The sequence below is a fragment of the Mauremys mutica genome, chromosome 5 (assembly GCF_020497125.1).
Source record: "Mauremys mutica isolate MM-2020 ecotype Southern chromosome 5, ASM2049712v1, whole genome shotgun sequence".
In the NCBI taxonomy this organism is placed as follows: Eukaryota; Metazoa; Chordata; order Testudines; family Geoemydidae; genus Mauremys; species Mauremys mutica.
In genome coordinates this window covers 73,807,178-73,832,616 of record NC_059076.1, presented here as the reverse complement: position 1 = coordinate 73,832,616, position 25,439 = coordinate 73,807,178, and the positions used below count along the sequence as shown (strand labels likewise).

General features: G+C 42.6%; 1 protein-coding gene across 5 annotated transcripts in view; it reads left to right on the top strand.

Moving 5' to 3' along the window:
• Positions 1-7,502: 7,502 nt before the first annotated feature.
• Positions 7,503-25,439, top strand: part of AADAT (aminoadipate aminotransferase) — a 40,652-nt gene continuing 22,715 nt past the window's right edge. For 2 of the 5 annotated variants that reach the window (XM_045017258.1, XM_045017259.1), the window contains exons 1-10: positions 7,503-7,697; positions 10,720-10,788; positions 14,083-14,251; positions 16,402-16,534; positions 17,373-17,447; positions 19,155-19,361; positions 20,293-20,358; positions 21,658-21,740; positions 24,015-24,111; positions 25,188-25,249. In XM_045017258.1, the coding sequence (XP_044873193.1) occupies positions 7,523-7,697; positions 10,720-10,788; positions 14,083-14,251; positions 16,402-16,534; positions 17,373-17,447; positions 19,155-19,361; positions 20,293-20,358; positions 21,658-21,740; positions 24,015-24,111; positions 25,188-25,249 (1,136 nt within the window). In that variant the 5' untranslated portion in view covers positions 7,503-7,522. Of the gene's footprint in view, positions 7,698-7,750; positions 7,985-10,669; positions 10,789-14,082; positions 14,252-16,401; positions 16,535-17,372; positions 17,448-19,154; positions 19,362-20,292; positions 20,359-21,657; positions 21,741-24,014; positions 24,112-25,187; positions 25,250-25,439 lie in introns of those variants that run through there. The other 3 variants (XM_045017257.1, XM_045017260.1, XM_045017262.1) reach the window with 3 other exon arrangements.

Below are 25,439 nucleotides of genomic sequence, written 5' to 3'. Positions count from 1 at the left end.
ATTCAACTGAAAATCATTGCAGCACAACAATGGGAGAATGGTAACAAGGAAAATCCTTTGATAAAAGTTATGACAGGAATACATGGAAAGCACCTTGGCATAATTCAGGTACGTTTTCCAAATTCTGTACACTTCAACAAATGGAAAATGGGCATGAAGTATTGAGTGAGCTTTCCTTACCAGTCATCTTAATTTTAAAGAGATTTTTTTGGAGAGAGCAATAGGAATGGTCACTATTTTAAAACAAGTCCTGCCTTTAACTTTGTCTGCCCCCACCAATTCTCACTATAGACCAAATCTTTGAACCCCAGATAAAAAAAAGTCCATATATATGCTTTGCACGTGGGATTCTCCTTGTGGGACAGGGGTAAGGAATCCTTCCATTACATATTACTCATGAACTATTATTGTTTCTATTATGGTAGCATCCATTGGTTCTAACCAAGTTAAGGCCTCAGTGTATAGGTACTGTACAAATAGAGAGATGATTCCTTCCCTGGAAAGCTTACAGTCTTAAGAGACAAGACAGGCAAAGGTAGGGAGGAAAGAATGTAACTTGCAAGCAGAGAAAACAAATGTGATGGATTCAACTGTCATGTGTCACCCACGGATTCACTACCAATGCAGTCACAACACTAGTAGCTTTAGACTCTTGGTAGAACTGGCCAGAGTTAGCCAGCAAATCTAAGAGACCTCATCCCTACACTGGACCAAACCCCACTCAGAATTGCTAGGGAGAGCTTATGTTCTTCAAAGTCTGCTAGATCTATTTTGCTGCTGCAAATTTGATAGTTTGCCTCATTTAGGACCTTCCATGAGGTCAGGATAGAAGGAAATCTCCAGGGATATTTAATATGGCTGATTTTATTCCTGTCCACTTCTTATTAAGATCTGATCAAGTCGGTGTCATACTTCCACTTTCATCTGCATCGCTGCTCTGAAACTACCACCTTTTAAACTTCTAGTTGTTCCAGCTGCTACTAGGCACTGGCACTAGCTGGAATTAACCCTTAAGATAAAAATGCAGGCAGAAGAATAGCCCAGGCAGGACACTTCACTTCTAGTTTCACTGCCTGCAGTAAAGCAACTACAATCTAATGGAATAAGCAGACATGATTTTGGCAGGAATTTTTATTTAGTTCAATTTCATGATCACAAAATGAAGTGCACAGCTGCCATCTAGTGGTCAAACATTAGTACACAGATGTCTCTAATCTTGCCCCTTTTCTACAGGCAACATCTATACTGCTTAGCCCACGTACCACCAAATAATTCCAGTGAATTTTAACACTTCCTGTGGCACACCACAGTGCATGCTGGACTAGGTCGTTTAATGATGGTCTAATATTTCCTATGGAATGGCATTTAGTTTGCAGGACATTCAGTGTCCTCAATCAGCCCAATTACCGCTCTTTTTTTAGGATATACTTATGTGCCTTAAGATATAGAAACGACAATGGTTCAAGTCACATTACCAAAGTAATTAAGTGTTGTAACAACCTTAAATAATCACAAAAATACTGTAGGCTGAATCTTGGCACAGTCTCATAGCAAGGGCAGCTTCTTTTTTGGTCAGCTCAGAAGGAAAAAACTACCAAGCCAATCTTTAAATCCAAGGAGTGTAATGTGTAATATATATATTATAAAACATACACATGCACTCCAAAGGGGCTAGAAAGCAGTGCACTTCAGCACAACTAATAAGATAATTTGAGTTTAAAAAGAAAAGTGAGACTGGACCTATAACATAGACCAACTGTTTTGGGATTTAAGGATGATGGGGCAAATGTTTTTAAAGGAAAGAGATACTGTTCCTTAAAATGATGTGGGTATTACATATTCACAGCAACATTTCTTCATGAATTTCACAAGACTTACTACAAATAGCATACACCCTATATAGAAACACAAATATCAGAACAGCTGAGAAGTGACTACTCTTACATAATGTGTAAATAAAGCATTCATTTTGATTTGTGGTTTATAGGGTATGTAACTGGCGATGAATAAACTGCTAAAAGATCCAAGATTTAACAGATGAATGCAGCTTGGATAAGCATTGAATAAGCTATATTCTCTGTAATTTAATTTAGTTTGTTTCAATAATACAGCACGGAAATCTACTAAGGGCACCAATAAAGCCCACTGAAATCAGTGTAGCAGTGTTGCCAGTTTGGTCAGCAGGCCTGCCGTCCTGGTCTCTCTTTTCACCCAAAGTATCCAGGACCCCATAGAGGGGATTCTACTCAGTCAGCTCCCGAATTGGTAATACCCTAGTCCTGCCCATCCCAGGGCTAGGCAAAGAGGAATCTGTGGTGGAGAGGGGGATCTGGGCCCTACCACTCCATCAGGTCCCAGCCCAGGACCCTGAAAGAACAGGCTAGCCTGTTCTTGGCCCATCTTCTGTTCACCTTGCCCTGGGACACTTTCCACCCCACCCAATGTTTCAGTTTGGGGCATAGCCGATTTTTTATTTAGTCCTTTTCATCAAACCCCCAGAGTCTCAGGGCTGATGCAGACAACCCTCTCATGTCTCCATGGTTCTCCCTACCCCTGAGGTGAGATCTCAAGGGGGCGGGAGGGAGAAAGACTGACAGCTGGATCACCTCAATAAGAGCTTCTTCTGCTCCTGTTACAAGGCAGCACTCTTTCTGGAAATTGCTTCTCTCCTACCACCTACCAGGGCTGCTAGAGCTCTTTTTATAATGCTCCTTTTCCCAGGAGCATGCTCAGCAGCACCTGAGGGTATGGCACTCTGTACTACAAAACAGCATCCTAGAATCCCCATATTCACCACTATCATAATTATGATAGGTTTTGTACAAAGTATGCCTTGTGAGGTATCACTTTAAAAGTTTTGATCTGTTGAACATTTTTATCCTGTTGGATCATATGTGCTATCATTGTATGTGAAGTTATGCTGTATGTGTGTTACTGAAATATGTTCTGAGGTTAGGAACCCACAACCAGTCTTTCAGGTACAGCAATGGAGTAGCAAGATATGCTGATTGCCCATTAAAGAGAATCCACTTTCCCAGCAGCCATCCCAGAAGACTTCTCAGAGAGAGCACCTAGACAATGGAGACTGTGACACCAATCTGGGCAGACCCCACATCACAAGCAGCGATCTCGCCAGCCAGCTGGATAAAACTAGTACTGGGCCTCTCCCTCCTGTCCAGCCCCCAAACTCAACACCTGGAAGACAGACTTTGAGCTGAGGGTGGTGGTCCCAGCCTGGAAAAGAGCCCCAGCCTGTGTACTGAAGGGATGTAACCAGCTTCTACCATTTGTCAAGATGAGACACTGCTTGATTCAAAGCCTGTTTAGGTTGTAGAACTCAGACTGCAAATTTATTTTATTTCTTAGGTAACCAACTTTGATCTGTACACCTGCTACTTATAGTCACTTAAAAACTAATATTTCTGTAGTTAAGATATCGGTTTTATATTTTACCTAAAACAGTGTCTTTTGGTTGAAGTGCTTGGGAAATCTCAGCTCAGTGTACAAAGGCTAGATGTGGAGAGGGTACACACGAGAGAAGGGCAGACTGGCTAATGAACTTGCACTGCTCAGAAGCCTGAGTAGTGTAAGATGGTCCAGTTCTGGGGTGCAAAACTAGGGAGCTGTCGGGAATTTGCTGGAGCCTCTTTTGTTGGCTGGTGAGTGGCTGGCAAAGCATTCATGTAACTCAGTCGGGTGTGTGGATGTCTGTAAGTGAAGTACATGCCAGAGGTTTGTGACTTAGCAACAGCACCACCGTGTGAGAAGGATACCCCAGGTTGGTGGGACAGAGAGCTCAGTAGTCTCAGAGTCCAGGTTGCACCCCAGGAACCCCCATCACAGAGGATGAGAGCTTTCCTGGTCCAGTACTGCTCCAGCCTCTCCCCTGCCTCAGTGAGGTTTGTAAACACCATCAGAGGGAGTCTTTCCACTTACTTCATTGTGTTTCGGATAGTCCAAGGCACAACACAAAAGGTTTAGAAATATTATACCCCCGATAACAGATTTAATTGTTTTGAAATCCAATTCACATCTGTTGAGCCTAGAGTTCCATAAATTCTGTATGCCTCTAGACTAATTCTGGTTTTGGGACTCCACAATCTCCTCTCAGCATCACCACTTTTTAGCCATTATTCCCCCAAAAATACTTTAGGTGAAATCTTGGCCCCATTGAAGTCAATGGTGAATTGATTTTCATTACAACATTGTGAACACTTAAATCAAACTAACAACTCTTTCTGCTCCCATGTACCTTAAAAGGGTTTGAGAAAAAAACACTTTCCATTTTGCATGTATTAATTACATGGAGACGCTTGGCAGATATAAAACTGTACAATACCTATTCTTGACAGAGTCCCCTAAAAAAAAAAACCCAACTGCCAAAAAGGCATCCTGGTAATCTCCCCTGGCTTGCTGTCCCCATGTTGCAGTCAAACTCTGATCTTCACCTTCAGGCCTCAATACCTTCCAAATCCTGGTCTAGGTAACATGTTAACTGACTAATGTGGACAAGGTGATGTGCCTTTAACACTTGTTCAAATGGTCAAGTGAAAGCCATAGAGGGAGCCCTCAAGAGTTCACCTGCTGCCAGGTGAGCGCAATTCAAAGAATTCCAGGATGGCTGTGAAGTGCTATAGTTGTGTAACCTAGATAAGAAAGGGATGGCACTGTTAGGAAACAGTCACTGCAAGGAAGGGTGGAGGCTGTGTGAGGGGCATTGAAGGGAGGTGTGTAGGAGTTGTGGGAGGGATGGGTTGGAGGGCTGGGAGCAAGGGGAGCTGTTTACAGCCACAGGGACTGCCAGTCTTCTCCACCCCCACCTCCACCCCCCCACCATCCCTTCCCCCTCTCCTTCTGCCTCACCTGCTTGCTCCCTCTCACCACTGCTGTACCAGGGTTGAGTCACTGGATGCACTTAGGATAGACTCTGCCTGCAGCACCGTGCTGCGGCTCCACCCAGACTTGCCTCACTGCCATTGCTGGGCTCCAGGGACTCTCGCTACTCCACCTGCTGCTGGGCAGTCAGGTGGCCCAGTGCCAAGCAAGCGCTGGTACCACCAGAATGGGGCTTCACCTGCAAAGCTGGGCTCTGCACACAGGTGGCAGAGTGGCTCAGATTTGAGGCAGCTGAGTCCTCTAGTTCTAGACACTCACTGCCTATGCTTAGAAGCAGCAGGGCCATGACTCAGGGGGCCCCATCCCAGCTCCCACCCTCTTTTATCATTTCTACTCTACCAACTTTCTGTAAGATGTACCCTACATTCCACTCAACTACATGCCCCATACATCCTCTCTCACTTTGAGACCTCACCTTTTTCAATGCTGTGCTCTATCCTCTTGGAATTGCCTCCTCTCCCTGTACACTAGGGCCCAGATTGAGCAAAGCACCTGAACACATGCATTGCAACCTTTTCTTTCACCATATCCCTCCTAATAGGCAACCTATTCCGGTTAGTACTACAATAGTGTTCCACACTCCTTTGCCCTTGTGACAGAGTGCTGTTGGCAGCTGTAAAATGAGCCCTTTGAAAGCCAGCATCCTGGTCACTAGATCACCCAGGGCACTGGAAGCAATTAGTGTAGTCAGGATTTGGAAGCGTAGAAGGGCCTGAGGGGCTAGTGAGGTAATTAATTTGACAGCTGGGTAGCTCTGAGAAGAAAACAAGCATCATGAAAGATTGAGCCATGAGCAGGAAGGGGGCTCCATGGAACTACTGTTACTATTTATGCTCCAGGTACATCACACTGTAACAAAGCACTTGGTAGAGGTACCTTGGTGGACTGTGTGTGTTGCTTAATTTACAGAGAGGGCCAGCCAGCCCTCCTAAGAGCTGACGGGGGAAACCCATTCACAGTACCACATGACTAAAAAACCTGTGTAGGATTTAAAACAACTCTAATCATTTTACTCTGCAGGACAAACAAATTTTAAGCACTTTAACCTTCTCTCCAAATGCTCTCCTCTTTCCACCTCCTGTATGATGTGATATATTGACTATGATATATTTACACACACTATCATGGTATTATGTGTAAATTATAATGCAAGTGCTTCAGCTCAGGGCCCTTGCTTTATCCCTGTGTCTGTAAAGTACAATGCAGAAGTCTGCCAATAGCTAAAGAATGAAATAAAAATAAATATTTCAAGAATAAACTCAGAAGGCAATTATTTTCTATCACATCATTTTTAAATGTTGAATGGTGCAGCTCCTAGACTGCATCTAGAATCCCCAGCAGAAGCACAACAAGGCTGGACCAGCTACACAATACAGCTTGTCTCTGCTTTCCCACCTCAGTGTGGGTGGCATCTCTTCTACCCGTCACCCCTTGGGCAGCACACTTCCCCACTCTCCTTTCCAAGATCTTTTCCCCTCTGCCCACTCAGCACACCCATAAACCCACACCCAAACCCAAGATTTTCAAAAACAGGCAACTAAAGTTATGCCATGGCTGACATTTTCAAGAGCACCTAAATTAACTTATCAGAGGGGTAGCCGTGTTTGTCTGGATCTGTAAAAGCAGCAAAGAGTATCTACACCAGCGACACCATCACAGGACCTAACCAGATCAGCCACACCATCACCGATTCACTCACCTGTATGTCCATCAATGTAATATACGCCATCATATGCCAGCAATGCCCCTCTGCTATGTACATCGGCCAAAATGGACAGTCTCTACGGAAAAGGATAAATGGACACAAATCAGATATTAGGAATGGCAATATACAAAAACCTGTAGGAGAACACTTCAACCTCCCTGGCCACACAATAGCAGATCTTAAGGTGGCCATCCTGCAGCAAAAAAACTTCAGGACCAGACAATTTGATACCGTCAGCTCAGGATTAAACAAAGACTGTGAATGGCTAGCCAACTACAAAACCAGTTTCTCCTCCCTTGGTTTTCACACCTCAGCTGCTAGAAGAGCACCTCATCCTCCCTGATTGAACTAACCTCGTTATCTCTAGCCTGCTTCTTGCTTGCATATATATACACCTGCCCCTGGAAATTTCCACTACATGTATCCAACAAAGTGGGTATTCACCCACAAAAGCTCATGCTCCAAAACATCTGTTAGTCTATAAGGTGCCTCAGGACTCTTTGCTGCTTTTAAATTAACTTAAGAGCCCAAGTCCCTTTTTCAAGAGACTCAGGCACCCCAGGGTCCAAAACAGACTTATGTGCTGACATTTATTGTATGCCCATAATTAGGCAAGTAAATACTGAGCTGTTTTTTTCAAATGGCTGAGCACCCCTCAACAGGAGATACTGGGGCCTCCGGAGTTTTGAGGGGCGGGAAGATCTGGCCTCTTAGTAAGATGCCTAAATAGCTAGGGACCTAATTTTAGTCTTTGTATTATTTAATCGTGGCCTGAACTCTGATCTCTTCTTCTCCTCTTTCACTGCCACCCTCCCCCCGGTCCCTCCCACCCCGCTCCCAGCAGCTCTGTGGGCGTTTAGCAGGGGGCTGTGACTTCGGCGGGCCTTCACTTTCCCAGCGCTCACGTGCGCCCAGCAGCACATGCCCACTAGGGCGCGTTGCAGTTTGCACAGGAGCAGGGCTGAAGCCGGCCTTGCACCGACCGCGTCCGGCCGGAGCCTGTGCGCGGAGCGGGGATCCCAGCGGCCGCCAGCGGGGCAGGTCCTGCGCCCGGGACCGCGGGTAGCTCCCGCCTCTGCCTGGCGCTGGGCGGAAGGTCAGTGCGCGCGCCTGCAGGGCCACGGGGCTAGTGGGGACGGGGCAGTGGCTGCTGCTCGCCGCGTCCCGCAGCCACCTAATCCAGCGGCCTGAGCAGACGCTTGGTCCTGCCGGGGCTCGCGCTGCCGTCGGGACAGACACGGGCAGGAGGCGGAGGGTGAGCGCTGCAGGAGCCGGGGCCGGGGACGCTGGCGCCGGCGCCCTCCGAAACAGCCACTGAGCCAGCCGCCAGCCTGACCTGCCACGGCTGCTGCGGGGGCCTGCGGAAGCCAAGTCTCCTGCCCAGTAAGGATCCCCTGCTTTGCTCCCCCATCTTTGTTACAACCAGCCGCCGGAGCACTGAAATCCATTGCAGGCAGGGCTTAGGCCCCGCCGAGGGAAACAAAGCGTTACCAGCTCCGCGCTGGTCAGTTTCAGCGAGAAAACGGCTGCCTACGTTATAGGCTAGAAAAATCAACTACAAGCTCAGCTAGCTACATAACATGTTTACACAGAGGTCATACAGTCAGTTACCTACTGGGGTAATGCATTGCAGAGAACGTGAGTGGAACTAGGATCAGTCCAAATATTGATTACATTTAATCCAGAAGAAGGGAATTTGAACAGTTTCTAGTAACTGTTGACTTACCCTGTTACTGACACACCTAGTACTGCTTACACTTGCTTCTGCAGTTGCATGCAATTAGATAGTAACAAGTAACATTAACTTCACTTCTGAATTCTACCCTGCTTCCTTAGATACAGTGAGCTGTATTCTTTCCTGGTGCAATACTGAACAGTCAACAGATACAGTTGGACTAGTATTTCAAAAGTGATATTTTGTCCTGGGGAAAAGATGAATTCTAGGTCCTGCAGGAAGTCTATTTCACTAGCCACATACATTTCTATTTGAAATATTTTCTAGAACATACAGCAACTGATTCTGGTCTCACACAAGTGTAACCAGGAATAGCCTCACTGAAATCAATACAAGACTGGGCCCATCCATAGTAATATTTTCCTTAAGTTCTAGATACAATTCAGTCTGCCCATGATTATGAAAAACAATGCCTGTTGCTACACTGGAGAGCTTTGGTATGCAGAAGCACGAGGGACATACAGGAGGTTTTGCAGTAGGAGACCCTGCAGTTTGAGAATGAAAGGATATTTTAACTGGGTTTTTCATATAAATACAAATAACAGAAATAACATTACAAACAGGAAGACATTCACTAAAGCAACACTGATTGCTATGTGTTAGTAAGCAATAAAATATAAATTTCCCTTTATAGAGGGAAATTTAATCTCTTTATAGAGGTATAGCTCCGTGGTTTGAGCATTGGCCTGCTAAACCCAGGATTGTGAGTTCAATCCTTGAGGGGGCCACTTAGGGATTGGGGCAAAAAATTGGTCCTGCTAGTGAAGGCAGGGGACTGGACTCAATGACCTTTCAAGGTCCCTTCCAGTTCTAGGAGATTGGTATATCTCTAATTATTATTATTATAACTATGTACACTTGATTACTCCAAACTTAAAATATTTCTTTTCATATTTTTTGCCCAGTAGGTGAATTTTTCCTTCATCATCCTTACTAATTGACTTTAGTGACTCTTGTTCTCTATGAACAGATACGTATTTCCTAACCAGGAACAATTTTGAGGTTTTGGAATTTGTTTTCTTTCTGCATTGGAACAAAACTAAAACCTTTTCAAATTGTTCACAAAACATCTAGGGAGAGTGGGAGAGAGAGCTTCCTAATCACTGGGCTATTGGCTATTCTGAATGGATGGGTGTGTCTCTCTCTCTCTCTCTCTGCCAGCCTTTTACACCTGATGGAAATTGTTTACTGTAGTAAGGTCCTTTTGGAGGCAAAGGAAAAATGAAAAATCAGTTTGAAACATTTTGAAATACATTCTTAATTATGCATTATTTAAACCACATCTCTGTCTCCTAGTCAGACAAGTGTTGTGACACACTGTGATGGCTTGAACTTAAATGTTATACTTAATTCAACTAACAAAACAAAGCTGGATTCTCATTAGAAAGAGCTGATGGTTGCTTCAGATCTGTCACTCTTCTACACTCGTAATTTGTCTTTAAAATTCTATTTCACGTAGAGAAGAAAAAGGTTTACAGTTATTTTTGCTTTTTGGGACCAGTGACATAAGCGAAGCATTTGGTTCATCTCGTTCCCTCATACACCTCCAAATTATCCTCATAAATGTGGCGTGGCTGTTTACACTAATCTTAAAATCCAAGGACTTGATCCAAATCTAACTGAAATCAATGGGAGTCTTTCTGATGACATTATTGGGTGCTGGACTGGACCCCAGAGGAATAAATCCCAGAACTGGAATGTATATACTATAATTATTTAATGTAATAAACTGAAATCCTTTATAGATTCTTTTCTCCATTGTGTGGTATACTATCTTAGAAATATAATATTTCATTCTGTAGTGTGAAGTTTGTTTGTTTTTTGTCCATTTTCGTTTGACAATTTTATTTTCCCCTTCCCCTCCTTGTCTTTTAAATAAACCCAATATAGAGCTGCTACTTACCGGTACTTCCTTTTTTGTGTGTGTGTGTATCAGAATAGTTGATGTTCCCCATAAATGTATACGGCTCTCAGAACAGTGCTGGTTAACTACTACAGCAGAAACAAAAAGAGTGAGAGAGAGAGAGAGAGCACAAAACCACTATACATTGTTTTGTGAATGGGCTCCCCAAAATAAGTCATCTAAACATTCATTAAGAACATTTTAAAAAAAGCTATTTTGAATCAATATGAAGGGAATTCATTTTAATTAGATTAAATTGTGAGCTTAACAATGTGATGTTCCCCCATTTTAATGATCTTACTAAATGGCACAGTTAAACAGATTGTATGTTGGAGAAGTTTTTTACTGATGGATATTTTTTGTGTGTTTACAATCCAGTGTCATGAACCATGTTGAAAAGTGATGTTTCCTTTTTCCTTCCTTTTTCTAGCCCGTTGTGTCCGATTTAACTAATGATCTGAATTGCTGCTTGTCTTATAGTCATGAATTATTCTCATTTCATCACTGCAGTAAGTGCAGCAAGAAAGGCATCTCCAATAAGACTTCTGAGTGAGTACACACTGGCCACCCCTCACTGATAGCTCCTAAACCATATTGCCCTGTCTTCCGAACTCAGCCATGACACTGCAGATAAATACCGGAACAGCTTCTATGATGAGATAACTGGCTCTGTGGATATGGGGAATGCAGTGGACGTGATATATCTTGACTTTAGCAAAGCTTCTGATATGATCCCCCACAGTATTCTTGCCAGCAAGTTAAAAAAGTATGGATTGGATGAATGGACTATAAGGTGGATAGAAAGCTGGCTAGATTACTGGGCTCAACGGGTAACGATCAATGACTCGATGTCTAGCTGGCAGCTGGTATCAAGTGGAGTGCAACAAGGGTCAGTCCTGGGGCCAGTTTTGTTCAACGTCTTTATTAATGATCTGGGTAATGGGATGGATTGCACCCTCAGCAAGTTCGCATATGACACTAAGCTGGGGAGAGAGGTAGATACGCTGGAGGGTAGAGAGAGGGTCGAGAGTGACCTAGACAAATTGGAGGATTGGGCCAAAAGAAATCTGATGAGGTTCAACAAGGACAAGTGCAGAGTCCTGCACTTAGGACGGAAGAATCCCATGCACTACAGGCTGGGGATCGACTGGCTAAGCAGCAGTTATACAGAAAAGGACCTGGGGATTACAGTGGATGAGAAGCTGGATATGAATCAACAGTGTGTCCTTGTTGCCAAGAAGGGTAACGGTATTTTGAGCTGTATAAGTAGGAGCATTGCCAGCAGATCGAGGAAAGTGATTATTCCCCTCTATTTGGCACTGGCGAGGCCACATCTGAAGTACTATCAGGGGCGGCTCCAGGCCCCAGCACGCCAAGCGCGTGCTTGGGGCGGTGTGCTGCGGGAGGCGGCAGGCGGCTCCAGTGGACCTCCCGCAGGCGTGCCTGTGGAGGGTCCGGTGGTCCCCCGGCTCCGGTGGACCTCCCGCAGGCGGTCCACCAAAGCCGCGGGACCTGCGGACCGCGGGACCAGCGGACCCTCCGCAGGCGTGCCTGCGGGAGGTTCACCGGAGCCGCCTTCCGCCCTCCCGGCGACCGGCAGAGCGCCCCCCGCGGCATGCCGCCGTGCTTGGGGCGGCGAAATGTCTAGAGCCGCCCCTGAGTACTGTGTCCAATTTTGGGGCCCTCCACTACAGAAAAGATATGGACAAATTGGAAAGAGTCCAGAGGAGGGCAACAAAAATTAGCAGGGGGTTCGGGGCACATGACTTATGAGGAGAGGCTGAAGGAAATGGGCTTTTTTAGTCTGCAGAAAAAAATAATGAGGTGGGATTTGATAGCAGCCTTCAACTACCTGAAGGGGGTTCCAAAGAGGATGGAGCTAGGCTGCGCTCAGTAGTGGCAGATGACAGAAAAAGGAGCAATGGTCTCAGTTTGCAATGGGGGAGGTCTAGAGTGGATATTAGGAAACACTATTTCATTAGGAGGTTGGTGAAGCACTGGAATGGGTTACCTAGGGAGGTGGTGGAATCTCCATACTTAGAGGTTTTTAACCCAGCTTGACAAAGCCCTGGCTGGGATGATTTAGTTGGTGTTGGTTCTGCTTTGAGCAGGGGATTGGACTAGATGACCTCCTGAGGTCTCTTCCAACCCTAATCTTCTATGATTCTATGACTAAAAATTCATACAGGCAAAATGAGAAAGTAAGCAATTTTTCAGTAATAATGTGCTGTGACCCTTTTTTATTTTTATGTCTGATTTTGTAAGCAAGTAGTTTTTGAGTGAGGTGAAACTTGGGGGTACGCAAAACAAATCTAAGTCCTGAAAGGGGTACAGTACTCTGGAAAGGTTGAGAACCACTGCTATACATGCTGCTGTTGATAGCTGATTGTTCCATATGGCAGGAAAAAGTGTTTCTGTACTGCCAGCTGAGGCCTACATGGAGCCAGTTGTAAAATAAGAGCCTAAAAACATACCCCTTTTGTAACTGCTTTTAGCCTACATCCCATCACCTCCTCACTGTGGGTCAAATTCTTCCCTGAGGTGTAGGCTGGCAGTTGCCATTTCACTTCAGTGGGCGTTCTGTGCATGACATCAGGTAAAATTTAGATCTTTGTTTTTCTAGATCGGGGTGGCCAACCTGAGCCTGAGAAGGAACCAGAATTTAACAATGTACATTGCTAAAGTAATACGTCAGCAGCCCCCCCAAAAGCTCCCCCACCTCGCTCCCAGCGCCTCCCACCCAGCAGCAGCCCCGCCAATCAGCACCTCCTCCTCCTTCCCCACACCTCCCGATCAGCTGTTTCATGATGTGCAGGAGGCTCTGAGGGAAAGGGGGGAGGAGCGAGGGCACTGCAGGCTCAGGGGAGGGGAGGGGAAGAGGTGGAGTTGGGGCAGGGCTTGTGGCAGAGCCAGGGGTTGAGCAGTGATCACCCCCGGGCACACTGGAAAGTTGGCGCCTGTGGCTCCAGCCCCAGAGTCAGTGCCTATACAAGGAGCCACATATTAACTTCTGAAGAACTGCATGTGGCTTCGGAGCCACAGGTTGGCCACCTCTGTTCTAGATACTCTTTATTAACCTGCTTTAAGTGGTATTTTGGTAACTTCTGAATTTATAAACAGGAACATTATGTGGTATGTCTTGTAAACACTAAACAAACAAACAAACTAAATGTGTTGCTTTCAAAAATAAGAGTTGTCAACATTTTCCCCCACAAAGCATAGCATTAAGATATTAGGTGTTAAAAGTTTAAAAATTAATTATAGTTACAGAAACAGCTTGTTCTAATGATTAGAAAAGCAATCCAGATGTGAGTAAAAAAACTGTTTATAGATTTATTTATTTATTTTAAGGGGAGGTGACTTTCCCCACAATTTTTCCAGTAAAAATTCAGGTCTTGCATACCCCATTCTGCTGGATTAGACTACTGAAAACTGGAGAATAAGCAGGATTGAGATATCACAGATATCAAACAATTCAAACCTGATTAATAGGAGGTGGAAGAGATTTTTATTCAGACTATTTAATTGTAATTCAAACAGCTGGAAGGAAAGCTATCTGTTAAAGATTCACCATCCAGGCCTGTTCAGTTAATGCCAAGAAAGCTCACAATGTATTTTTGAGTCAGCCAAGAAAGTAAACGATAAATGTTGGCATGCCTGATAGCTAAAAAGACTTCATTATCCAACAAAGATTACAAACAGACACAAATCTGCTTTAACTTTTCCTCTGCAGATCCCCTTTAAATATTCTATAGGAAATGAAGGGACGGATTGGGGAAGGGGAAATGTTATATCTTGAATAGGCTAGTGTGTAATGGAAGTCTTCCTCATCTTTCACTGTAGCTGAATTGATGCAGAAGTCTCCCCCATCAGTAATCTCCTTGGCTGGAGGGGCACCGAACCCCAACACTTTCCCATTTAAGATGGCCACTATTACCACTGGAGATGGAACTGCTGTGAATATTGGGGAGGATTTGATGAAGAGAGCCCTCCAGTACTCTGCCTCAGCAGGGTACTTACAAGAATAACAATAAATAACAGTTGCTGCTTTAATGGTTGATCTTTACAAACATTTTTTATTAATTGCTTATAATTTTCCCTGTCTGTATATGTTTTTTAAAAGTGGAAAGTGACTAATTATTTGTGAGTGGAGGAGTGAATTGACAAGTATCAATATTTATTGATTAACATCAAATAGTATTTGAGAGGCCTGAGTCCAGGGTCAGTAACTGTGACAGTGTCTGGTGTGTTGCAGCACAGTATTCAGCATATCAAAGTAAACAGCCTTGCAAAGCATTTTCTTTATATCCCCCCAAATCCTGGTTTGTTTGACTCCTGTTTATACCATTGAAAAAACACCATTTATTGTCTGGGGTAGTTAAATTAACTATGATATTTGCCACTGTTAGTACAGGAAATACTGCAGATATCACAGTAAACTCAAACGTTATCATGCAGGAAACATGGCTTGTTTTATTGGCATCCACTGTAGGAGTGTTAAAATAACAGTATTGGTTCATTATTTATGTAATATGAGGGCTATGATGCAATGACAGTGCTCTACTAACGTTGCCTCCTGGATAAAGAGTTAAACATAAAGCTAGTATTTGTGAGACTACCATTGAGTAGATAGTTGTCTTGCTGAAAAGGGACTAGTTGTGATACTAACAGTTATGGATGCATCATAATAAGAAATTTTATACCTGGCTCAAAAAAATTGTGTAACTGTTTTTTTCTGTCATGAGATTGTTCTGCTCTAGAAACACTAGATTTTTTAATTTTGCCTAACACTGAAGTCCTTCTTCGGAGCAGAATGAAAACTCACGTACGGTCCTTTATATTGGGGTCCCTGTGCTGCTGTGTGACGTTACTTTGCTAAAATGGTGTCTACCATCACAAGATTTGCAAGTGCCTCTTCAGAACACTGCTGTGTTGAGCAGGAAAGCAGCTGTTTTATAGAAACTTGAAATCCATTCACTGTTTTGATTTATTTTCAGATGCCAACCACTTTTTTTCCACCTGTGTTGTTTCCCCCAGGCCCCCAATTTCATATTGGTGTAACAGCCCAGATTGAATGCAGTAGGGAGTTAGTGCCATGTTTTTAAAGGTATTTAGGTGCTGTAAGGTACATAGAGGTGCCTGGTGGGATTTTCAAAAGTACTTAGGTGTGCCCCTGGGAGTCAGGCACCTAGGTGCTTTTAAAAATCCCACTAGGCACCTATCTGCATCTTCAAGCTCCTAAATGCCTTTAAAAATCTGGCCCTTAGTCTGCATAAAGTTTGCTACAAGTAGAGTTGGGTAATGATTTTTAAACAAAACACTTTCTCCCCGCCCTCCCTCCCCCCAAAGCATAGATTTGGGTTAACTAAAACATTGTATGAATTTGCTTAATTGTTTCAGTCAAAAACAAAAAATTCTGAAAAAAATCAAAATGTTTCACTGACATTTTTTAAATGAAATGTTTTGATTTGAAACAACTTCTTGTTTCAAATGTTGCTTCAGTTTTAGTATTAAAAGTTTTAAAAAAACTCAAACAAAATGAAAATTTGTTTGAGCCAAAACAATTTTTTTTCAACTTTTAGTCAGCCAGCAAACTAAAACAAAAAAAGTCATTTATTCACGCACCTGTAGCTACAGACAGAGGCCATACAAGTCACACCTGCCATGCCTGTATCTGAAAGGATCACCTCAATGCATGAGACAGAAATTCAGCCTCCGTGCCCATTCAGTCCTTTGTTGACAGTCTCTCTGCAGAGGCTGTCAACTGTTTATTGTATTATAGACACTGGTCCCTAAGAGCTTTTTATCTTAAACACACACACACACACTATTACGTTTCTCTCATTTCATTATCTCAGAAAATATTTTAAACCAGTGCCTATACCTATCTGTATTGCTAAATAACAGAGAAAGAGAAACAGAAAAATTGGGTGGCTAGATTTGAGGGGAATTTAAAGGAGCAGTACATAGGGTGACCAGACAGCAAATGTGAAAAATTGGGAGGGAGTGGGGGGTAATAGGAACCTATATAAGAAAAAGACCCAAAAATTGGGACTGTCCCTATAAAATCACCCTAGCACTACAGAATACTGGGATATCTGGTCACCCTAGCAGTACAGAATATCAAGATAATAACGATGAGAAATAAAATCTGTGTTTCAGAATTCCTGAGTTGTTGTCCTGGCTAAAGGATTTACAGAAGAGTCTCCACAATCCTCCCACTGCCAACTACAGTCCTGATCAGGGCCAAATGGAAATGTGTGTCACTACCGGCAGCCAGGAAGGCTTGTCCAAAGTAAGACTAAAAGCAGAATACATTGTGGCTTCTGTAAAATGTAATTACTTGTTGCTTTAAATAGATGTTTGCTTTCAATCACTTGAATTTTATTTCCTTGTATAGGAAAGTCATGCCTACTCTATGAATACTGTTGTTAAGGGTGGCTTGTTAATGAAATGATATATTAAATACCATATCTGAGAAAGTAAATGGAAGTTGGGACAAAACTTTGTCAGACTCTAATGGTCTTCCATGGCTACACAAATGTCTAAGATCTTTATTATGAAAGAAAGAGAGAATATCATAAGACATTTTATTCCATTTACTTTCATAATTCTATAGCAAATGATTTTAAGAATCCTGTAGTGGAATGTAGTGGTGCAATCGAATTATAGTTGGTTGTTGTACTGTAGTTTTTATTGTGCAATAAGATATTTTTGTAAGAAAATACTGTTCTGAGTAAGTTGGTTTTCAGTTGGGTGATCTTCTCTCTCTCTTTCTCACACACACACACACACACACACACACACACACACACAGTTGACCCTTTCTATAACTGATAAACTTTTGTATTGTGATAGAATATTGTTAAATGTCAGTATTTTTTTTCCAGAAGACAGAGTTGTCCTGTTTGAAACTGGCATTCTTCTCCTCTGACTTGTATCTCTCTGTTTGGCTTCCAAAGTGGAACTTAAATCCATTCACTGTTTACCTAGCAGAGTTTACATTTAATTAAATGGTGATGGAAACACTAATATGTAATTAGTATGTGTAGTTCCATTAGAGCAGGCAGCAGTATGCAGAATGTACAGTAAAATCATACAGTCTTGTAAAGTAAATGATTCCCATTTTGTAGGTGTTTGAGATGCTTATTAACCCTGGAGACAACATCCTTTTGGACTCACCCACCTATCCTGGGACTCTAGCAGCTGTGAGTAGTGTTTCATTATGAAAAGTTGAGAAAGTTACAATGATCATCACCTTGGGACACAAATCTACATTAAGACATATGGGCTACCTCACTATTGCTAAATGCATCTAAGACCTCATCCAGACTAGAGTTTTTGAGCCTGTTCTGACTTAAATTGGTTGGCATTGGTGAACTAATACAATTGTAAATGCAGATGTTTGTCCCAGGACACAATGTTTTATTCTGGAGCCTAGTTCACCCTAACCCTAGGTTTCTATAGAGAATCACAGTAGAGATGAGATGAGATCTTTCTGATGAAATCAGTCTAAATGCAAGTGCATGATCAGTGAGATTCCTTCTATTTTAGATTCATGGTGCGCCTCTTTCTTAATGATTTAATGACCCGATTTAGTATTCTGTGTCTATAGTTGGATAAAATGGGGATGGTCCTGGAACATGTATGCAGGTGAGGTCTGAGGATCTGAGAGCAAGTCAGAGAGGTAACTCTTAAGTGACACTAGTTTTTGTGGCTCAATATGCACCCTGTGCAATTAAATACATCCCTTTAATGCTTAATAGTTACAGATTGGGAGAAATGCTAGAACAAATCCTATACCACTCAATATTTCACTTGACATCTGGGTAATATTGTTTAGTATACTATATTTTTGACATACCTTTTGATTATGCAATGGGCCCATATATTGAGGGTATTGTCGTTTCAGCAGCAATTCGTTTATACCCTAATAAATACAGGGTTAAATAGTACAAAAATAGAAATTCCACAGAAACTACAGGGACTTTTGTTAATTTGTGCTATAACTTCACACATCACTATTGTCCCGTGTCACTCATTAACGTTACTGAAATCTCAGTCCCTTGATGACATAATACCCATTCAGAGCAGTTATTCTTCCTCCCTTTGTCAGGGCAGAGCAGGTTATAGTTTTGTCAGTTCAACTGAAACTGCATTTCTGATTATGAATAAGAAATGAAATTGCACTGTTGAGAGACCTGAAGCTTGTCTGTATTTTTGCATTGGAATGTTGAAATGTGAGGGATCCCACTGCAACAGAATCCACAACGACAGGTTTCAGAGTAGCAGCCGTGTTAGTCTGTATCCGCAAAAAAAACAGGAGTACTTGTGGCACCTTAAAGACTAACAAATTTATTTTAGCATGAGCTTTCGTGAGCTAAAGCTCACGGATGCATAGAATGGAACACACAGACAGGAGATATTTATACATACAGAGAACATGAAAAGGTGGAAGTATGCATACCAACAGGCAGAGTCTAATCAATTGAGATGAGCTATCGTTAGCAGGAGGAAAAAAAACTTTTTGAAGTGAATCCACAACGAACTCCTGGGCTCCTCAGATGTGATGCCACGTGCCTGATAGGCAGGCATGTAGTAATGGTTTATCTTGGACCAACCAAGACTTATCAGAGTCTATATAACTGGTTTTAAATATTGGGAGCACAAGGTGATCTAGTTAAATTACATTCTGAGGGTTATACAGTGTGTTCAGAGAAACTTTCCCTTGAATCATGAGCTAAGCAAGTTTGAAATCAATGCAACTCGTTTATAACTATCTAGTTCAATCTAGATTTAAGGGAAGATACTGCATTGCTGAAGTTCTGTATCATCAGAGACATGTACATAATTTCAGAATTACAGACTCAGTGACTGAGATTTGTCTCTTATTTTGTTTGTTCCCTTCCCCCCAGCTAAGACCTTTGGGCTGCAACATAATCAATGTTCCCAGTGACCAATACGGTATTATTCCAAAAGCCCTGAAAGAAATTCTTTCCAGATGGAGCCCAGAAGATGTCAGAAAGCACAACAACATTCCCAAATTCCTGTACACCATTCCAAATGGTGGCAATCCCACTGGAACTTCATTGACTACTGACCGCAAAAAGGAGATATATCAGGTATGTAGTGAGAGCCTGGCATCACAGCTTTCATGTAAGGAATGGACAAATGTGGGGTTTTCAGTTTGAGGAATTCCACTGCAAAACCAGCACAACTTGTAAACAACTGAATAGCAAATGTTGCTAAAAATCTCATGCCCCATTACTATATTAGCCTCTTGTGTGCCCTGCCACTTCTCCCAGGCCCTCCCTAATTGGTTTTCCTGCATGATTGTGGTGATCTAGTGCATATGGTGTAGTAAATTATAGTCCTTTGTAGCCATACCAACCATTGTGCTGACTTATGTGTTAATATAGGAGGCAGATGTGCTCACTGACAACACAATGAAGGTAGCTGTCAGGATCACATACCCATAGAGATACAGGGCAGTTTTTACTACTCCCTATTTTGGAAGTGTGATTCTTTCTCAAGGAAAGAAAATGTATAATATAACCCTTGCACTCAGTGCATTTTTTTTTAAAGAAAATTACATAGAAATCAGTTAAGCTAACATTCTAAGTAACCACCTGGCTAGAGAAAATATTCAAAGTGCCATGTTTTAAAAGCATGAGATATAAGGTCCATGCATACAAATGTGTCCAAAATTATCATTCAAAGTGGTAGGTGAGAAACACATACTTTTTCTGCATGCAGCAGTCCAAACCGTGCTCACAAATATAGGCACATTATTGCACATGGAACCCAGCCCTCAATTTTTCAAAATTTGGCCCAATTAGACCTGCTGCTTTACCAGTTCACATACTTTTGCGGTTACATAACTTGGTAAATTTAGCATTTAAAGGCAACTCTTGATGTGATGTTTGTGTGCTGAATCAGCAGAATACAGAGCAGCCTACAGGGCAATGAATATAAATAACTGGGATTACATAGGGACTATTTTTATTACATTTCAATAAACCTTTACATTTTAGGGTTTAATTTCTTTTTTAGCTTGCAAGACAATATAATTTCCTTGTAATAGAAGATGATCCTTATTATTTTCTTCAGTTTGATAAGGTAAGTTGTCATTTGTACTGATTGGTATCAATATTTCTTTGAGAATTAATACTTGGACAACTGTGGCTCAAACTACATGCTACTCGTACTTATTAGACTGTCAGATTAAATTAAAGCATTACTAGTAAACACTCCATCATGACATTTTTAATTACATGCTTCTTCAGCCATTATGTTGCATCAGTCCTTGTCAATTACAGTGCATCAAATTCTTCCATTTTTAAGTGAGGAAAATTCCCATTGACTCCATTGGGGCTGTACTAGCAGATACGCCTCCGAGCCAAGGCTGCCTCAGGCACATACAGATATACCCATTAAAAGGGCCTTCCATTGTAGAGGGAGTGGGATGCAAGGCATGGGAGAAGTAATACAGGCTGTATTGCCTTTTCTTTCTAATCTCTGCCTCCACCCCTTCTCCTTGTGCAGATCTCAACCCATGGAGATTGGTCACGGGAATAGAGAGAATAGTGCCACAAAGGCAACTGCCACCCTCCCTGACACACAGTGGGAGGGGGAGGGTGCTCAGATACACACTTGCAGGGTCTCCTCCATACATGGATCTGGGTGGGGGTGGTAATCTGGCCCTCACTTAAGTACATAATTTGAGGATTAAGATCAGCTTTTACGGAGAGTAACACCCCTCCCTTAGCAGCTATTGGCTGCTGAGTAGGTCAATGGAATGAGTACAGTTTAATATTTTTCTTTCTGTAACAAGGTTCTCCCCTTCCTTTTGGGGGTGAGGAGGAGTCTGGTGTGCTTGGGCTAGCAGAACTTAATGCCTGCCTGTAGAATCTGTGCTGAACTCAGGAGGGTGATCTTACCAAATCCCCAATTCTGAAGGATGTCCTCCAGTTTCTCCTAAAGGGAAACTGCAAGCTGAGGAGCTCCTCTGCGGGAAAACATTAAAGAACATATTCCCCTCCACTCAGTAAAAGTATTTTTACAGAGAGCTGGGAATTTGGCTCTGACCTCCTATCATAATTCCAGGTAGAAACTCCAGCACCTAGCATTTGTGTGCAGAGCTGTGGGGTTAGAGGTAAAGGAATTTCTGATTGACTCTTTCCTGACATTCAGGTGACCCTATCATCACACCACAATAGGGTGCTACTCTAAACAATAATTTGTCAGGCAGGTACTGGACTTTGATACTAGTTGTGCATCTCCAAAACCAGGATTTTATCATATGATACAACACCCCTTGAGTCAAGAAATACTGACGTCAGTGTTAGTAATAAGTAAAGCCTTAGTGTAAGCCTTATTAGCTACTTGAATTTTAAACTCTCCTTCTTTTCTTTCAAGCCTTGGGCTCCAACTTTCCTCTCAATGGATGTTGATGGTCGAGTTATCAGGACTGACTCTTTCTCTAAAATTCTCTCCTCTGGGTAAGGTCTGTTTCAGACTGTCGCCTGTTGGTTAGCACAGGCTGCGGAGTCATAAACACATAGACTTTAAGGTCAGAAGGGACCATTATGATCATCTAGTCTGACCTCCTGCACAATGCAGGTCACAGACTCTTACCCATCCACTTCTATAACAAACCCCTAACCTATGTCTGAGTTATTGAAGTCCTCAAATTGTGGTTTGAAGACCTCAAGCTGCAGAGAATCCTCCAGCAAGTGACCCATGCCCCATGCTGCAGAGGAAGGCGAAAAACCTCCAGGGCCTCTGCCAATCTGCCCTGTAGGAAAATTCCTTCCCGACCCCAAATATGGCGATCAGTTAAAACCCTGAGCATGTGGGCAAGACTCACCAGCCAGCACCCAGGAAAGAGTTCTCCGTAGTAACTCAGATCCCATCCCATCTAACATCCCATCCCAGACCACTGGGCATACTTACCTGCTGATAATTTGGCAATTGATCTTTGATTAATTGCAAAAATTAGGCTATCCCATCATACCATCCCCTCCATAAACTTATCAAGCTTAGTCTTGAAGCCAGATATGTCTTTTGCCCCCACTACTCCCCTTGGAAGGCTGTTCCAGAACTTCACTCCTCTAATGGTTAGAAACATTCGTCTAATTTCAAGTCTAAACTTCCTAGTGTCCAGTTTATATCCATTTGTTCTTGTGTCTGCATTGGTACTAAGCTTAAATAATTCCTCTCCCTCCCTAATATTAATCCCTCTGATATATTTATAAAGAGCCATCATATCCCCCCTCAGCCTTCTTTTGGTTAGGCTAAACAAGTCAAGAGCCATGGGATTCTAGTCCTGAGTTTGCACTTCACTTTGTGACTTTAGGCAAGTCACTCAGCCTCTCTGTGCCTTGGTTTTCCCATCTGTGATATGTGAATAGTGACCTATCTACTGTTGCAAAGTGCACTGAAGTCGTCAGCTGTTCACGACCTGCTCATCTCCCGTTCCCTCCATGTCCTGGCAGTCACCTATTAATCATGTTTATTACAGTAGGGCCTAGGGCCCAACCAAGAGTAGAGCCCTGCTCTGCTAGGCACTGTACAAACACAGAGTAATACATGGTCACCGGAGCCCACTCCCCTCTGACAGCCTCTGCAGCCACTGTCTCCTGTGACCATGTCCTCAGCCTGTCCTTAGTTTTCCCTAAACTAGAGGGCCATGATGGAGGCGTTAGACTCCTCCTCTCTGGTTCTTGATGTTCTCGCCTCCCTTGGCTTTCATAACACTGGCTTCTCTCCCTACCTCTGACCATTCCTTTAGAACTTTTTTGGCATGTTGTCATCCTCTCTCCTACAGTCCACGAGAAATAACAGGGCTCTTTCCCTGGGCACCTTCTCTTCTGGCTTTACACCTTTCCTTCAACCACCATCTTTTGCTGAGGACTTGCAAGTCTGCTCTCCACTCCTCACAACTCCTTGCACTCAGTCCTGATTTTCTGGCTGTAGTGTACATTACTTTTAATGAATCTTAGCAAGCTACATGAATCCTCCCCTCGCAGCTAGTGAGTTGTGAGCTCTCCCTGAGAATCTAATGAAATAAAGAAAGAAGGTAACATGATGGAAATATGGTTGCACTTTGAAAAGTGACCCTACAAAAAATGATGTCATGTAGTTCCATCTTTGTCATTCAAAGATGTGTAAACTTACTCCATTTATTTTCCTCTAACTGCAAACTCAACCTGGAATCAGAGTCAAGCAAGGATTTGTTTGAATCTGACAATGTGAATAAAGCTTCTTTTAGTGCATGAACACAAAAACAATCCTGTTCATTCTCTTCTCTGTATTCACTAGCAATGCTAAATGGAAGTAAATATAGTAAACACTGTGTTGTCGACATCACACTATTTGGTGTTTGACAGACTTGCTCTTGTCAACTTGTGGTGATGTGAGAATCTCAGCTTGCTTTTTTTCTGTAGCCATTACAATTGCAGAGAAAAGTTTAAAAATATGCGCATATATTTACATATGCCCTAAAAGCTCAGAAACTACAAGGCAAATTGAAATAATTAACCAAAGAACATTTTTTAAAAATAATCTCATGATTATTAAGCCAGTCTCTTCCCTTTTAACTCAAATTAGCAAATGTGACTCTGAATACACACAGGGAGCAGATTCATTAAGGTTCCAATTTTCCATAGTTGCTGTTTGGATGATAGCCATATTTTGGCTCAAATTCTCTGCCGATATAATTTCAAGGATTAGTGGACTGTATATGTAGTAATCTTCTTCTTCTTTTCCCCTAGGTTGAGAATAGGCTTTTTAACTGGTCCCAAACCACTTATTGACAGAGTTATTCTGCATATACAAGTCTCAACAATGCACACCAGCACTTTCACACAGGCAAGTGCCATCTCCGAGAATTGGGAAGGTGTTACCCGAATTGAGTTTATAAAAATAAAATGGTTTCTCAAACATAGTAACTGGGAAGAGGGGCAAAAGGGCTTTTATAATCCCTAGCCATTTTTTCAGCATGGCTTTCAGGAAAATTTATATTACAACTTCTTCCAAGGGAAGAAAGAACAACGCAGAGAGAAAGACCAGGCTTTGTCTGGAGTGTGTTCTAACAGATGTGAACCAACATTGCTCCAAAGTATAGGCCTCTCTTTACTTGTATTTAATAGGTTATTGAGGCTTAATGGAGTTAGGGATCAATGGGAGTTGTGTGCTCTATGGCCTTAGGCTTCTTTGAAAATCCCACCCTGAAGAGCTGCAGAATAAATGGAGAGAATTTGGAATTTTTATTTGGTGCAGTGCTTGTAGGTCAGTGTGGCGAACTGGTGGACGCTGCTGGTGCTGTATAAGTAGCCTGCTATCTATTGCCCCTTCTTTTCCAGACAGTGCTCAAAGGGTGAGTTAGGTAGAATGAAATATATCCTCCCCTCACCCCCCGCCTACTAGGGCATCATTGACCCATTCCTGAGCCCTGCCCTCCCCTCTATCACCATCAGCTCTAAGGTTCTGCCCAGAGCTTAAATTAGATTTTGCATTCCCAACCCTCTTTTCAGCTCCCCAATTTCACCATGGAGATAGAATAAAAGTGGGGAGACTAATAAAGGAAATAAACATGTATTAAATTCAAAGCTGTGTATGTTTCCCTCCCTTTCCTTTCCAAATTCCCACATTTGTCTTCCCCTATCCGTTCCTCTTTCCTTCAGACTCCCTAATATTTCCATTTCCCCATGGGACTGCTAGAGCTCCGTCTTCCTAATGACCCTTTGCCGGTTTCCTGATGGACTTTTTGTATTACCAAGGGGTTTGAAGGTGAAGGATGAGATGGCTCCAGGAGTCCAAGGATGTGACCTCTGCCCTTGCAGGGTGTTTAATATTATATTAATATCATTTTTAAAAGCTTTTATTTGGTAGCTGACTATCCTGTTTAAAGAATGGGATTTACTGTGTGGGTTTTATTTCTGTAGCTTATGATTGCACAGCTTCTTCAGCAGTGGGGAGAAAAGGGTTTCCTGGAGCACGTAGACAGGTAATGCACTTATATTCAATATACTATGTTGTGGGGTTTTGGTTCTCTTTTAATTACTGCCATGTCTCTAAGTGTAATGTTTACTGTCTGGAGTGACTTGCGACCGTTAGTGCCTGCCTTAGGTCAGACTGTCAAAAACAAGACAGACACCCCAAACTAGTGGTATGTTCTAGAATTAGATTTCACCAGC